Raw genomic sequence first — 16,742 nt, forward strand, 5'->3', positions numbered from 1 at the left:
ACTAAAACCTAAGATTTACATGAGCAAAGGCACTTTTAAAATCCATTTCTATGTGTCCTTCAGAGGTGTGGCTCAGTTTATCTCTATCATATACATTTCAGAAGAAAAACACTCCACTACACGATTCATTAAATTTCACTTCAAGGTTTGCAATAACCAAACTCTCCCAAGTCAGATCATCAACAGTTTTTCAGGAATATCTGACAATTTTATTGTCATGAGTTCTGCTGGGATAGAAGTCACAAACAAATGTTTTTTTATGAGACATGTATATGGAGTTCACTTTGTATTCACTTGCAGGGAGAGCACTTTAGTATCATTTAAAACACCATTTACAAGAGGACTGCTTTTTTTATTACTACATGTAGCTGAGCATCAATATGTCATTGGGAAGAGCTGAAGGAAGACAGAAATAAACACGGTTTACATTTATCAATTTCACACATATGCATTTAAACATAAAGGACCAAGTCTGCAGCAATGACTCTCTCACGCTGTTGCATTTGCTACATAAAAACTTCATTAAGTATCACAACATCAACTTAATCAAGCCCTCTTTGATCAAACCTCCTTCCTTTTCCATCAAAACATCATTGTCTTCATGTAAACTCCATAATCTACAAAGCAAACAAACCACTTAGGCCTTCACTTACCACAATCCCCAACAGTTGTCCTGCATCCCTGCTCATCTGCTGAAAAACTAAAGCTGATGTGAGACATTTTTTCTCCCCTGGTTACTTTCATACACCAAAGGTCAGGACATTACAAGTCACTGACTATCAGACTAATGTCATTCCTGCAGAAAGAAGCCAGCCTCTGATGCATGCACCACATAGCAATCTGACCCACAGTCTCAGAGGTGTGATGTGTCTGTGATTGTGGGAATGATTTGTCGCTCTTGCATGTGTCGTTGGACCCCTCAAGCGTACCATACAGCACGTACAGCCACTGTCCCCGCAGAAATACAGCGTGCCATGGCTCTGTTTTAGAAGCACTCAACTATCAGACATTGAGCCACTGATGAACACTTGCCTGCAGCCAAGTAATAAAACAGCAATATGCATGCATCTTTGTTCTCAGAGAGAGCATAAGCACATCCACGTGCTGCATGTGACTCTCTTTTGTCAGGCCATTTGTGCAAAAATTGAAAATTAGATTTGTATAAAACATCAACAATAGCATGAGCCTCACATATTGAAGGGAATTTGACAGATTTTCTTTGCACTGTGTATTCCTAATGATATATATCATCTACTCTGCTTAAACTGTTTGCATACACTACACTAAAGACAACATCAAGATTGAAATTCTGCAGCCCTGATCATAATCACCAACAAAGAGGCATCTCATCTGTCTTGCAATCGAAATGTAAAACGCAATCGTGTCCAGAATGCACAATAAAATATCTGGCTTGCAGCTTATCTTCTTAGACTGCAGCACCCTCGAGATGTCCATCTGCTTTGGATTAAATCTCCTTTTTTAAAATTTCACATCAATGCCTACAGACTCACACAGACTAAAATAACACATGCCTGGGAGAGAGGGATTACTTTTTCACAATCTTGCCCCCCTCAGCACTTCAAAACAACTTGTCAGTAGCTGTCAGTTTAAATTACCGGACTAACCCTTTCTGCTACTGTTTCCTGACTCGGGTAAATCTGCCGGCTGTCGCCATCAATCACAGACCAGCAGCGGTCACATATACAGGCATGTACACAGTTGGACTGTGTTTGTTCTAAAGCTGCACATACTCACACAGGATTGAGGAGATGGTGGTGAACACATACTCTGGCATTAGCTTCTTCATGATGAACGAAGTGGTTAAAAACGATAAAGTTGTAACAGTCTGTTTCAGGAGACAATGGCCTTCTCTCCAAAGTGTCATGGCAAATAAATTCATTTCATCTCAAATATGCCTCCTGAGGGACCTGTAGGTAGTAAACTCTCCTCATGCATTCAGGATGCAAACACTCACAGATACTCACAGAAAGTAAGTACCCCTCAAAGGATGCAGATTCCCTCTCCTATTATACTATCTCAAAAACATAGTCTAGTTTTGGACGTCTGTCAGAGAATCTCAATGTATTTGAATTTATTTATCGTTGAACAAGTCTGCTTCCCATTCTTATCTTTTTTATTGTTTGTGGGATTTTCACACTCCTGTGACAAATCTGAGAAGGGCTCCCTGTGGACGAAGTGGTACTTCTTAATTCTCGGCTTTATTTCCTCTAGCAGAAAGTTTCACCTTGCTTTAACAGGTTAAAACACAAGTTTAGATAAAAGACAGACTATGCATACAAGTATCAGTTAAATATGAGAGTAATTATTTAAAGCCCATCAGATGGATGTTAAATCAAATCTGCTTTCACTTAACAATAAGTCAATCTGAAACCACAGCAATCCTCTATGGCATAGATCTTCAGCGTAAGGCCGCGCCCCCTAGGGGGTCCACAGAGGTACTGCAGGGGGTCTGTGACGTTCTTGGTAATTGATTAGGCAATTTTTTGTATTTTCAAGTAATTATTCTCAAATATTTCAATTTTTCCTCATTTTACTGTTTTTGATGACACATCATTAAATACAAGGAGGCCACAGATGTTTATCTTTCAATCAGAAATGAACACACTCAGCAACACAACAGCTCTCACAGGTTCACTTAGCATTCAATCCCAGCTCCTCAAGACAGAGGGAGACCAGCCTCTATCGCAGCTCTGCCAATCATGCAGCCATATGTTTCATACTGGCTCTGTCAGGTTCCACAGAATGGTTTGATAATGAATGCACAGGAACAAGATACATTTAATGCTGGCCTATTATAACACACCATGGGGTAACTATTCTGTCTCTTCATCAGTTAGTCCTTGATCTGAAAAATGAAGACCACCCCTGCTCTATGGGTTTTAGTTGCTGTCGTACACTAAATGGATTACCACTGTGGGTAAAGCTAAAAGTGGATATAATGACAGTGTGAAGCATTGGAAATAGGAACATTTTATGGTTTTAGCATTTGAGTCAAGCTTTTAGGAGCCTAATGGATTTTCTGGAATACAAGATGGCATCATCTGCATAATCATGATGAAGAGAGGAAATTACTGCAGAGAAAGAAAAGATGGGGGTCTGATATTGGTTCTCTTTGGATGCCTTTAAAGTACTTCTTGAGGCCTCTTTTGCTCCACAAAACAACAGCAAGAAGTCTTAAAACCAAAAAAGAACAGCTTGTGGAGAAAAAAAAAATCAATACCTATGTATGGCAACCTATCTGAAGCAAGCCGTGAAACACAGAATCAAAAGCCTCACACGGATCTTGATATAGAACGTTTTCTTCTGAAACAAAGACCTCAGAGCCGGAGGCTGCAGTCGATATTTTTCTCCTGTAATGTCATGTCAAGACATGGAATATCAGCTGCAAAAGAGACCAAAGCAAAGGCCGACTGAATATACTAATAGTGGAGCAGCAGAATCTTTACACTTTGGTACTGACAATTTGAAGAGATACAAAGGCCAAACTGGCAACTGACCAGGGTTAGGCAGGCTTAGCAGATGTTGGCTGCTTATATAATTCCTCCCATTAGCTCTTGTGGTTTTTGGCCAGCTTTTGCCCTCACCATCCTCCACTGTGAGTAACTGCTTTAGAAATGTCCGTTTAGTGTGAGAGATCCTTACAGCAATCCGCTGATGAGAACAAAATTGTTTCATTTCCGTAGATACTGCAGCCTGTGTCATTTAGTCGACGCAATAACAACCGGGCTTGTACACTAGTTCCACAACATTTACTCACAGTGTTTGGGAAGGTGCCGACGGAGCATTCTGGGCCCTTTTGCTGTGGACAGAGACCGCAATTGACTGCTTGATAATTTAACAACCACCACAACCTTTCTGCTACCATCAGAGTAAATAAAAACATCCTCTCCTCCACAGGGCTTTCCGGGGTCTAAGTGTTTGAGAGAGCCTGTGATCATCAAGCAGACCTCTGCAGAAAGGAGCACTGAGACGGATGGGATGTTAAACTTAACGAACACTAGTGAAGCTAATTAAGGTCAGCCTATTTGCAGTGGTCTTTTCTCAAGTTATAACAAGGAAAAATATCCAACATTCAATAAACCTTGACTCAATTTTGAAGCGATGAAAGTGCATCGAGCCTCTTGTAACCTCAAAACAGTCTCCAGATGTATTATCACCAGGCCACTAAAGATTCTCAATCCAAGTGAAACATTACTCACGGAGGTGTCAGTGCATGAACAACTAATGCAATTCTTTTAAAGCCTCCCCTTTGTGCTTCATTAATCGGTGTAATACAGGATGTCAGGATGAAAAATCTCAAAATCACAAAAAAGAAAAACAATTACACCTTTGTGATTATCTTTTCTCCCCTGATAATTTCTACGTCTGCTTTTGTTTGAACCCAGGGAAACCAGCATGAGCAAACTGTTTCCAACTGTCTTCCCAGGAGTGTGACATCGCCCCCTGAAATAATAGGAGGGAATTGAAAACATGGCCTGTCAATTAATTGCTTGTTTATTTTAATAACAGCTATGATAGGCAATATTCTGAGGAGTAACGCTCCAGCGGATATGGAGCTTCAAACAGACAGGCTTCGTCACTCACATAATTTGGCGACGGCACATGAATTGTGTTTCCATCTCCTACCACAAACACATGCATAAAACAACACTGGCTCTTTTACATAATATCAACTGCGAGAGCTAAATTAATTAAGAGATTTGACTTTTTGTTTTCCTTCTCTTTTGAAGGATCTCAAGCCTGACCATAAATGAAGCCTGCATAAGACGTAATCAATGTATGGCTTTCTTAGGGCTGAATTTTATTGCAACAGTGCATTCAAAATGAGTGCAAACAAAGAAAAAAGAAGACTGAGAAGAATATTTACAAAGACTGGGTTCAGTTTTGAAGAGTTTTGTGTATTTTTTCTTGCTACCTGCTCTACCAGTCAAGTGTAAACACACCCACAAAGTTCAGCAGCTCTGTGCAGTTTGCTCCAGTTTCCCAGAGATGAGCTGAAAAACTCTTCAGAGCTGCGCTGTGCACTTTCATCCTGAATGGATCACCATTTTATTGTGAACTAGATCCATGATGGATGCCAAGTTACTGCCTGAAGCAAACACTCCAGAAGCATCTGATGTTTAGAAAAATAATCAGAAACATGCTGCTGTGCATAATGGAAATGTTTTTTTGTTCAGGGGTTGACCACAAAAAGCCAAAAAAAGAAATGTTGTCATAACCACTGGAGAGTTTGAGCCTGGCTACGCTCAACACTGGCGCACAAAGCTGCTATTTGGTATAATCAGAGCAGTGGGTAGAAGGTTTTACCCTTTACGCATGCCCTGGATTAGAAAGAGTTTTTCCAAAAGCTGCATTCTTACGGAAGCACTTTAAATGCAGCAAACAAGCATTTATGGGTAAATAAGAGATTGACCTTTGACCCAACAGACATGAATGGATGCATGAATTCAGTCACTCTGATGAGACATAACACAATACAAAGTAAAAGTAACTACAAGTGAAAAAAAGAGAAAAACATTGCCTTGTGTTTGCTCCAGTAACAAGATAAACAGCTGTGATCCGTTTGGATGCAACACACTGCCTACTGTTGAGGTTGTCAGACCCGCTTAACCTCAAAGTGAGCCAACGGTTCATGCTGGGTTTAGGCAACCAAGCTGCACACAAGTTGTGAAAGTGCCACTCGCCTCTTTCCACTGGATGACAGATGTACAATTTAATCTGCTCTTTACTTGGTGTCTGACCTACAGAAGATGCTTTTTTCCAGCAGGAGGGCTGAACTTTCTGGGAGCAGCTGTTTTTATTTAGATGCGATGGAACTGGAGCAGTAATAATGTACATGACCTCTTCAAAACCATGAGAATCTCCAGGTGTTCCTTTTTTTATAGTGTCAATTTAAAAGTGGAGGATATTTTAACTAAAACTGAAGTCACTATTATGAAGATAAGCAACCAAAGCAATAGCTCTAACAATGTGCATATGAACATAATCTCCTTGAAACAATAAATGAAGTGCTGTCAAAAATGTGGTTGACTCCTACCTCTGGGAGAAAATGTCTCTGTAGGGGCTTCCGTGCTGCATGGCGATACCATATCCGCGGTCTGGTGCGCTGTTGCTGACGGTGTAGAACGAACAGTCCTCATCATTGTTAGCAACGTACTCAAGCACGGCAGCATCCCACACAAAGCCGAATCGCCCATACTTGACCTAAAAGAGAGGAAACACATCAACAGTTGGTTGGATTTGATGTTAATACGAGGATGTTTCGACTGAAAGATGATGCCCAAAAACATATGTTGAGTGATTGTTCTTGATTGTTGAGAAAGGACTCCCATTTGAAATGAAACAGCTTGCTTTCATTTAACTGCTCTCTTGCTCTGAGTGGTTTAGTTCAACACTAGTTCAAACAGTATGAAACACAATTTTTGCAACATTTTGTATGTATCTTTCCCTGTACATTTCATACTTTCTTTATTGGTTGTAAGTACACTTGAGGAACTTATTCCTGCACTTTCTGAAAGTCTATGTTTTGCTGACTTCAGCAAATAATATTACATTCATTGATTCAGGGTCTGATGCCTTATAATAAAAATCAATATGAAACATGCTGCTGGTTTAATGAAGAAACATATTTTCAGTGTGTAAACTTTCATCATCGATTCAACAAATTTTCTCTTTCAAAGCTTAAAAATCATGACAGAGGGACTCATTCAATATATCTCATAGTAATTGCTTATTCATATGCTTATTTTCAGTCATACTTCGGGTTGCAAGCTTCACACAGAATCAAATGTAATCAGCTGGCTGCCTTATCTTGAGATTGTAGTTTGTGAAAGAATATACTGGATATGTTTCATGCACACAAGAACACGTACATTAATTCATGCATATCCTTGTGTGCATGCCTGACAAACTGATGTGTGTGTGTGTGGAAGTGTGTGCTCACAGCTTGTGCTCCAGGAGAGCTGCAGAGTCAAAGGGACTCAGGGTGAAATTCACAGTTTGCTTTGCAGAACTAAAGGTGCCTTGTCATAACAAGACTTCTTGTTAACATTCAATAAATCATTATTTTCACAGAGGATCAAAAGAGGAGAACAAACAACTTAACAGTGATATCCACATGCTGACATCCCTGAAAATTCACTCAGCTAGGCACACACTGGCACACACACACACACCAACACACTTTTCTTCTAACACATTATTTTGGACTTGGTGTGTCATTAACTTTAATAGACCTTTATGAAATTTTCCAACCCCTCTATCTTCTGTGTGTGTTTGCGTGCGTGTGTTTGTGTGAGTACGTCACCCCAGTTGGCCTGTGTGTGATGACTAATGTCTGACCGACAAGACCCTCTGATTGGGTAATTTCACAGTCTGTAGTCCTCTGAAGTGTGTGCATGTTTGGGGTTAGTACTGCGAGTGTGTGTGTGTTTGTGTGTGCAATAATTCACTGCAGGGCATCAGAATGGTTCATTCTGCTCTTTACGGCCTTAAAAAGAGTGGAAAGAGCACTTTATTACTTTGAAGAATAATTTTATGGCTTTTCATTATTGCTTCTGAATTGGAAAGATTACAGACATGGTGGAAAGAAAATTAGTGGAAAAAAAATCTGTTTCAGCAGCTCACAATTGAACATTAGGGACACCTTTTTTCTGGCTACATTGAGGTGAAAAAGGCTGAAAGAATTATCATACACAATATGCACACAGTGACCTCAGCTGTCAGCCATATTGAAAACATGACAAACGCTGCATTAGTTTCAAATCCCTGGTTGTAATCTGTATGAATTAAATTCTAAGCTAGGTGTGCAAGCTCTAAAAATAGGGGGGTAAAACTGTATTAAGGACAGAGGTAACTCTGAAACTTCCTCTTTAGGAGAGAAAGTTATAGAGCCTGCCTGAGCCCACACAAAGGTTTGGTCCAATACAAGAAAATATGTCCTTCTAACAATGAGAACTATTCATTATACTGTATATCATTATTTTAGTATTTCATGTCTCCATTTACACACCCACATACATCATTATATTGTGTTTATCTTCCAAGTGAATCTAGTAAACAAACCACACATCCAAGTCCCTTTTTATTACCGTGGTTACAGCAAGTGATGTTAACAAACCCCTCATCAGCATCAACAAAACACTGATCCGGTCTTTCGGCGAGGCGACATTTTAGCTGACATTTAGACTGTAGTCTGCTTTTTACAGAAGGAATGCAAAACAAGCAAACAGCCTCAATGTTCTAATGTCTTAGAAAAGCCAGGCAGAGTGGACTCAATGTTTTCTGACTTCTGAGCTTTTCAAGACACTGAATGGGAAAGCGTGTATCCAAACTCTTTTTGAAAGGTATTACTTGACCAGGATGCAAGAGCATCCATTTATTCATCCATCTTCTCTTTCTTATCCTGTTCAGGCCCGCAGGTGTCTGAAGCCTATTTCAGCTGTCTTTTGGCAAGAAGCAGGGTGCACCCTGGACTCATCGTCTGTCAATCACAGGGCTGACACACAGACACACAACGTTTAATGCAAACACGCACTTCTACGGGCAATCTAGAATCACTGATCAACCTGATGAGCATGTTTTTGGGCTGTGGGAGGAAATTGGAGTACCCAGACAGAATCAGCGTTTGCACAGGGGGAACATGTAAACTCCACACAGAAAGGCCCACCTTCCTCAAACCCCAGATTCAAACTGGTGACTTTATTGCTGTGAGGCAACAACACAAACCACTGCTCCACTGTGCAGCGCTTGTAAGAGCAAGAAATGAGAAATATTAGTGTTACGGCTGTGTGTGTTCTTTTGTGTTCCTACTCGATCCTGCTCATTTTCCAGGTGAGGGTAATGATCATCAAAGAGGCTCACCTGGTCACAGCCTTTGAAAGCTCACTGCTGTTTACAGCAGACAGAGACACTGAGCTGGGAACTACTGCCCTGCTGCCTCTCATTAGGGATTGTGTTGTCTTGTTCGTTGAGCATTGTTTAATGTTTGATTCCTTGTTTGTTATAATAACAAATCCCATTTTGTAGCTGTTGAAGGTGTTTCATCTGCATATTAATGGATCATTTATGGATTGTTGTTAGCCCCATAGGGCCACATTTTTAGCTGCGATGTAACGGAGTAGGAATTAAACATTTGAATACAGTCCCGGTTTACAAGTTGAGAAACTGTAAAATTTAGATAAAATAAGATTCAGATGGTTTGCAAATCATTAACAGCCTACAATTGATTGAAATTAGTGCAAATACAAAACATAAAATCCTGAAACTGTATATATGCTCACTTTAAACGTGACTCATTATGTTGCGTCAACACATCTTTTATCAGCCCTCTGTTAATGTTTGACAACCCAGGACACCATCCTCATAAGTTCTAAAAATGAAATGTAGCCTGATATGGTTTCAGTTGCTCAAAAGCTTTCTGTCTCCTCTGTTTTATTTCTTATACCATGAGGCAACAAATGACTTCAAGATGACACAAAATCAAAACCATTATTGGTGATTAGTCTGAACTGTAGGCAGGCTGGTTCAGCACGTGGACCCTTCTACTACAGAGCCATGCTGTTGTATTACATATGGTTTGGCATATTCACAGGAGTATTCTGTGAGGTCTTGGTCTAAATGGGGGCACATGTTGCTTCATACCATGTACATGCAGGGTTAATATGTGTTCATTCACATACATTTTATGTGTTTGATTAAATGTATTCCTGCTATAATTCTAGAGCAGGGATCTCCAACTCCTACCCTGGAGGGCCGAGAGGCTGCAGGTTTTCTTTCCAACCAAAAACTCTACCAGCTGATTTCATTGATTAGTCCTTGCTCTCTGCTTGAAGGTGAAGTAATCAGTGAAATCAGCTGGTGGAGATTTTGGTTGGAAAGAAAACCTGAAGCCTCTTGGCTCTCCAGGGTAGGAGTTGGAGATCCCTGCTCTAGAGTGTAAAAATATATGGCTTTAAAACTATATCATGAAACAGTCCTGCCAGGAGTCTGTGGCCCTGTCCTGTGCTTGTTCCAACCTAAAATATCTGATTCTGCGGCAGTTTGGTTGCAGAGTTTGAGATATATTAAAAGTAGAGGAAATCAGTCCTCCTGATTTATACATAGTGCTGCAGATCCCAGGGGATCAATGCTTTTAATTTCATATAAGTAAGTATGCTGACATACATGATGGAGCATGCCGGTGGGGAAAAAAAGATGAAGTGGTCAATTTTGCTGGAAAGTTGAATGGTTGGCCAAAGTTGCAAGGTTGCAAAAATTGTAAGTGAATTTGAGAGACTGTGACCTATGATTAAGGGATGGCTTTAAAATGGTAAAGAAGAGAGGTTGGAGCAGTCATAATAAAACTTCTTTTGGTAAAATGTGCTTTCTCAAAGTGATCGTCCTGTCAGACAAGACATAAAAATGAGTTTATAACAAAGCCAACACAGCATACAATCACATAAAAGAGAAGAAAATCTCTCAAGAAATTGATGCTGAAGCCTGTGAAGGGCAATGATCTTTCCTGTAGCTGCAGCTCTGCTTCATGAACAGAGACAATGCATCTTTGAACAGAGAGCATGATTTGATACATTCAGGGTTTAAGTTTAATATTGTCTTGAGTTGGATTAATTTCTAAACAAAGAAAATGTTTAGGAGGGACAATTCAACAATGAAGTGATGTGCTTAAGGCAAGCTTGTCTGTGTTCCTGTTCTTCCTCTGACTGAGATCATGGAAGTGAATTTTAAGGATGATGATCACATGCGGAGAATTAAAAAAACACCAGAAGAGTGGTCTGAGTAAGACTTTACTATTCTCTTTATCTGCCCACAACTCTGATCATGTTAGATGTCCTAGCACTTTGTTATTGCTCTACTCTTTTTCATGGTACTTCTTTTCCAATTAATCAACAATGCTCCTGCTTTCAAAGAGTCCAACACTCAGTGCTCAGATCCCTTAAGTCGCAGCCCGCCCACGACCAAGCAATAAAAGTATCACGAAGAGACTTAAACTTTACCTCTTTCTGCCACTGTGGGAGATGCTGGGTCCCTGGAAAACAAGATGGATGAGCTCTATAGTTCTGTGAGGACTCACAGGGATTATCTGGGCGAGGCAGCTTTATGGGCTTCCAAGTCGCATTTGCATGCATAGTGTTACCTGGCAAAGGGCCACACTCCAATTAAGGTGTTATCCCAGTTAAAGTGTTTACATGCACCTCTGACACACTGCGATAGAGTCTGCATGCTTACACTTTAAATAATATCCTGCACACCTGGAGTGTCCTACAACCAGATATCATCACATTAAACAAATATGCAACAATGCTTCCAACAGCTGCCTCCTATTGCTTTTATTGATGCTTTTTTGAAAAATGGGGGAAATAATTCATACTTCTTAGTTGACATTTTACCTTTTTTGTTGGGACTGAGTTTTTTATTTTATTTCTTTACAAACTGGAGCCAACGAAGACCATTTAGATTGCATCTTAACAAAAATAAAAAAGAGAAAAAAGAGCCTGGAGAGTGGTTGGCAGAATATTTTGGGAAATTGCCATTTTTTTTTTAATACGACTCTTAAAAACAGTATTTGATCAAACCTCAATTGCATCCTCGTGCTTTTGCAAGACCGCTAGGATATGATGCATTGACAGATAAAGGTTTAAACTACGAGTTTTATCTGAAAAATATATATTCTATTGTTTATTACCATACAAGACTAATATCTCACATATTCCTTCATGTTTTAACCATAAAACACCAAAACACATCTCATCATTATTATATTTTTGCTTTACTCACAGAAACAACAATGTAGAAGCTAAATAACTTCCCATCAAACTATGGGCTACAGCTCAACAGCCTGGGATCCAACTGACACATAGCCTACGTATTTCCCTGTGCACCTGTAAAATAATAAATAATGGGATGTGTAGGCATAACCATCTTCTACCATGCTGTAAACACTTTAAAATGGGTTCTTATTGGTTGAGACTTTTTGAGCCAAACTGAAATGGGGACTCAAGGAACTGCATTGTATCAACCCTCTATATGGGCTTCACTTTTCAACAACAGAGACTGCTGCTTGGGAATAACACACAGTATCAAAACTCTGTCACCAACTTTTTTAAGGTCAACCTGCAAAAAACAAGCCAATTTCAAACCTTTGTCTCAGCAGAAAAGAAAAGTGTCCATTAAATATGTTTTTTACTGCTTTATAGCTGACTTTGGCATCTGATGTGTTGATCAAATATAGAAGGTAGCTCTTTCTCAGAGGAGGGGATGTCCAACAAAAGAAGAGAAGAGGCTGTCTCTCGTCGTATTGTCTCAGCGCTTAAATAAAAGCTTCAATCAACAAATCCAAAAAGGGTCTTTATGAACACAGCCCTCCAGAGGGCTTTCTACAGGAGGTATTGTTTCTGCTAAACATAAACTTTAAAACAGCATTTTTAGATTTTCAACTCCCTATCGTCATGCAAACGGGATACAAGACAGAAGTAATTGCACTCTCCTACTACCATTAAAAAGCATCCAGAGGACTGTTTAGTACTTTTATTTGCAGGTGCATTGCTATTAAATATTTAGGTCCTGCAGATAATAACTGAGCTTGTATCTGTGGGACTTTTCTCAAGTGAACTCTTCATTAAATGCTTTCACTCTCAGCTCTGAACCTGCTCTCAAATGCCTGCACTGTGAGATTAGGTTATCATGCACATGCAGTGTGTGTATGCAGGCAACGCATAGCTCCCTCACTTGATAACTACTGCATCTCATCCTTCACATAACTACACAGGCACACACACACACACACACACACACACACACACACACACACACACACACACACACACACACACACACACACACACACACACACACACACACACACACACACACAAACACAAACACACAGGCTCATATGTATACTGTGAGCATGCAAACACTTTTACTTCTGTTCTGTGTCCAGGGTTGTGACTCTAGTAGCGCCAGAGTAATTATCTGAAGCTATTTCCCTCAGACACCCTGACTGACACTTTGGCAACAATTTTCAATCACAGTCAAACACACAATCATACACACACACACAGCATGAAACAGCATCTGATGCATCCTAATCATTGAATTGGACCTTGTTTTTCTCTCTGTGAAAACCAAGTTTGATCCAACGAAACCAAAATTAAAACCACCTCAGCTTCTCTCTTTCCTCCTTTCTGTTTCATCTTTTCTCTCTTCCCTTTTTAGATTTCACTCCTGCTAACAAGAAAGGATGGAACATGGATTTAACTCTGTTGCCCTATCATTGTTAATGTTTTATTTGCCTTGTTTATCAGTGTTGAAGAGTTTTTTTGTAGGAGTGTTGCTCATTTAGTGAAGCTATTACACAACAGAAGCATGAGCCGAAGATATTTTTAGCTTCGGCTCTGATTTGTGTTTTTAACAGGAGAGGAGGCAGAAAATAAGAACCAGTGGACAGTTAAAATGAAACTAATTATTCATCATCTCTCTCTATCCCTTTCCCTTGATATAAAAGCAGAACTGAGGGTGGGTTGTGAGTACCATGTCAACACTTTTTGCGGCATAATTTAACAGGGCTACAGTTAGACAGTAAACATGGTTATTTAACAGAGTAAGCCAAGTAAACAGAAAAATTACATAATAAATTGCTCAAGGGCCACTGCCAAAGTAAAAAACCTGCAGATCGTCAAGCAGCCACCTGAGGCTCGCTCAGTTAGAGCCCATTTACACGCGCTATTTTTGGCAACATGTATAAAGCCTGGCATAGATTACGGTTTGAGTCTATATGTTCCGTTAATTTCTATGTTGCTGGCTCCAGAAGGGAGGTTATTTTTTTAAAACACCTCTGTTTTTTTTACCCTCAAAGTTGCAAGATAAGGATCACAGAATAATAGGAAAAAGATTTCATCACATCTCATCTAATCTTTCAGTCTTCAGTCACATGGCACTGCTGAAGTTTGAAACAAAGTATTAATGACTCTCACAAGTGAGGATGGAATCAATATAAGTATGTCATCTCTTTGCAAGCATCTCGAGAATTGTTCAGGCAGAAGTCAAAGTTATTAAAGTTGCTCTCTTCCTCCAGGAGCAGTTGAAACCAGTAGAGGATGCATTGTGGGTAGAAATTTTCAAATTTAAAGTGCATCCAGTCAGTTTTCCTTTTCATGAATGAAGTAACTCTAAACTAAGAAACGACCATGGGGTTATTTCAAGTGGGGGTCCAGCTATAGCCCCGTGGATACCAGTGGCGGCTGCTGGTCAGTCAAGGAGGGGAAGCTAATTTTTTCCAGGGATTTTACCAGTGTTCTCTCGACGTTCGTCATTTTTAAGAAAGGTAAACTCACTGGCGATCGATAAAGCTTCTGGATCAGTCCAGAACAACTGAGAAGATGCTCCGATGGAGGGTTATACTTCAAGATCGCTGACTGGCTCATTTCACTGTCAATCAAAAAGGGATTGGCCTCAGACAGATCATCCAATCATCATGCAGAAGCCCAGCATCCAGGCCAGCTCACTGCCTCATAGACCCCCAGAGACGCTGAGCCTCCGACCGTGTTAAAGCACTGAGACGCTGTGGGGATGAATGAGAAGGAGGTCGAGCCAGTTACCTTTGATAGGTAGCTGATTCTGAGCAAAAGATAAAGGAATTCTAGCACATATTTTGTCAATGAAATGTACACACAGCAGAACATATCACCACTTTTTTGGGGGACATTTTAGGGGAAGCTGAGCTTCCCTTGCAGTCTTACAGCTATCACCACTGCTTGAGACATACACCATGTGTCTATAGTTAATATAGACATAAGAATCTTTATATCACAAGAGAATTGGATCTGGGTTTGCATGCAGGCCTCCTCTAAGATGATTACATTCAGATGAACTTCAAGAAGATCCAGGATTTTGAGCAGATATTGGACACTGTCTTGTGTCACACACTGGGTGTGTTTTGGATGCATTGATTTGTATCCATCAAGTATTCTTTACTGGCTAAACTGCTCCTGCAGGAGAAATGACCTTCAGGATCTCCACTAATACAAGATAACCTTTTGTAATTGTCATTATCTCAAAATTGTCACCCAACCTGTCTGAACTCAACAACAAAGCCATCTCCTAACAGCCTCTCCTAACCAAGTCAGAAAAAAATTCCATAACAGCAATGTTTCTGAATTTAAACATCGAACAATACTATGTATACCAATGATTTAGTGCAACAAACACTTATCAGAAATCTTAAAATAGACTGAACATTACTGGAGTTTAATTACTGTTTACACCTGGAGCAGCTATTTTTGATCATAGATTCGGGGTAGGTGAGGATCTGCGGACTTCCCAGTGGGAAATTCCGACTTCAGGGGGCGTTCCAGTTGACATTTCCCACTTGGTAGTCATAAATCCAGATTTCAGAGTACAAATAGAAATCCACTGCTAGTAATCAAACATCTAAACAGATAAAAATGTGCTGATAAAAGCCAATGTATAGGTTCCTGTACATGACTGACACAACTACAGCTGTAATCTCATCCAAAGCAATGATATTTATTCTTCTTGCTTGACCCATCCAATCACAGTAGATGGCTTTTTCATCATGAGTCTGGTACTGCTAAAGCTTTTTGCCTTTTAGAAGGAAGCTTCTTAATGCTGCTGTTGCTGAGTGTTGCCTGAGGCATGCCCATGGTGGACTCATGTTGGGTTTCTGTTCATAATTTAACAAAAAGAACATCAGATCTGCAGACTTAGGAACCAAGTTGGCACCACTAATAAAACTGATCGTTCATTCTTTCAATACAATTCAAGTTGATTTCCACAGGTTTAAACATTTAATAACTAACCAATCAACAATAGCTATAATTGTGATATTTTCTTTAATAACATTTGCCAATGTAAGTTCAACACATCTCTCTATTTTGACCAAGGCGGGCTTTTAAAGGGAAATAAATCTGTGCCTCATGTGAGAAAGTGATGTGGTCTACAGGAAAAATCTGAAGTATTTTCACTGTTCAAAGCTACACTAGTTTCAAAGATTTCTTTTTCAAGGGTTATCTGAACCAAATACTCATCAACCTGGTTTTTCACAGAGTCTGAGCAGAAAAAGAGTTTGCTGAAATTAGGTCAGTCCACTCCTTCTTGTTAAGCCATTCGAGGCAAAACATGTGAATAAATAAAAGGTCAAGGGTGAACTTCAGACTACTTCTCTGACAGAAAGCCACCTACATGACCGTACTCTTAGAAGTCGACTTCATACACAGTCTGACTTATAAAACTCTCCCTGGACGGCGCTTTCCAATTATATTACAGAACCTGCTCAGTGAGCGTCTGGGCAGGTTTCAAGAGGTCCTTCTATCTCCTCCATAGTTCAAACACTTTGGCTTCAGAGTCTAGCCAGGCTGAAACTTCAAAACGGCTAAACTACTCCAGGGTCCACTCTCTCTCTGTCTATCTCCAACTTTCTCTCCCTCCTCCCTTCACCCAGAATCATCCCTTCAAGGGCCTCCAACTTGCAAAATTAATAGTAGATTCTTAATGTTACTAAAAGTTTGTGCTCAAATGTATTACAAAATCTTCTTCCCCTCATCCATGAATTACTTCTTAGATTACCAACACTTTCAAAGTGGTACATAACAAATGGTCCCTCAGTGCGGAGTCAGTTTCTTAAATGTTCAGTCTTAAGACTTTAAGCAGTGAAAGTGAAATGTTTCACACATGGGAGGCTCTGGGCTTTCTTCCCTCCAGTG

At 39.9% G+C, this 16,742-nt stretch overlaps 1 protein-coding gene across 3 annotated transcripts in view; it reads right to left on the reverse strand.

Moving 5' to 3' along the window:
- The window catches only part of grid2 (glutamate receptor, ionotropic, delta 2), a 534,507-nt gene that overhangs the window by 29,934 nt on the left and 487,831 nt on the right, over nucleotides 1–16,742 (reverse strand). For all 3 annotated transcript variants that reach the window (XM_074669717.1, XM_074669718.1, XM_074669719.1), the window contains exon 14: nucleotides 6,059–6,225. In XM_074669717.1, the coding sequence (XP_074525818.1) occupies nucleotides 6,059–6,225 (167 nt within the window). The remainder of the gene's footprint in view (nucleotides 1–6,058; nucleotides 6,226–16,742) is intronic.

The sequence above is a fragment of the Halichoeres trimaculatus genome, unplaced genomic scaffold, assembly GCF_033239565.1.
Source record: "Halichoeres trimaculatus isolate MK-OKI-2021-1 unplaced genomic scaffold, fHalTri1.1 fHalTri1_scaffold_5, whole genome shotgun sequence".
NCBI classification, from domain to species: domain Eukaryota; kingdom Metazoa; phylum Chordata; class Actinopteri; order Labriformes; family Labridae; genus Halichoeres; species Halichoeres trimaculatus.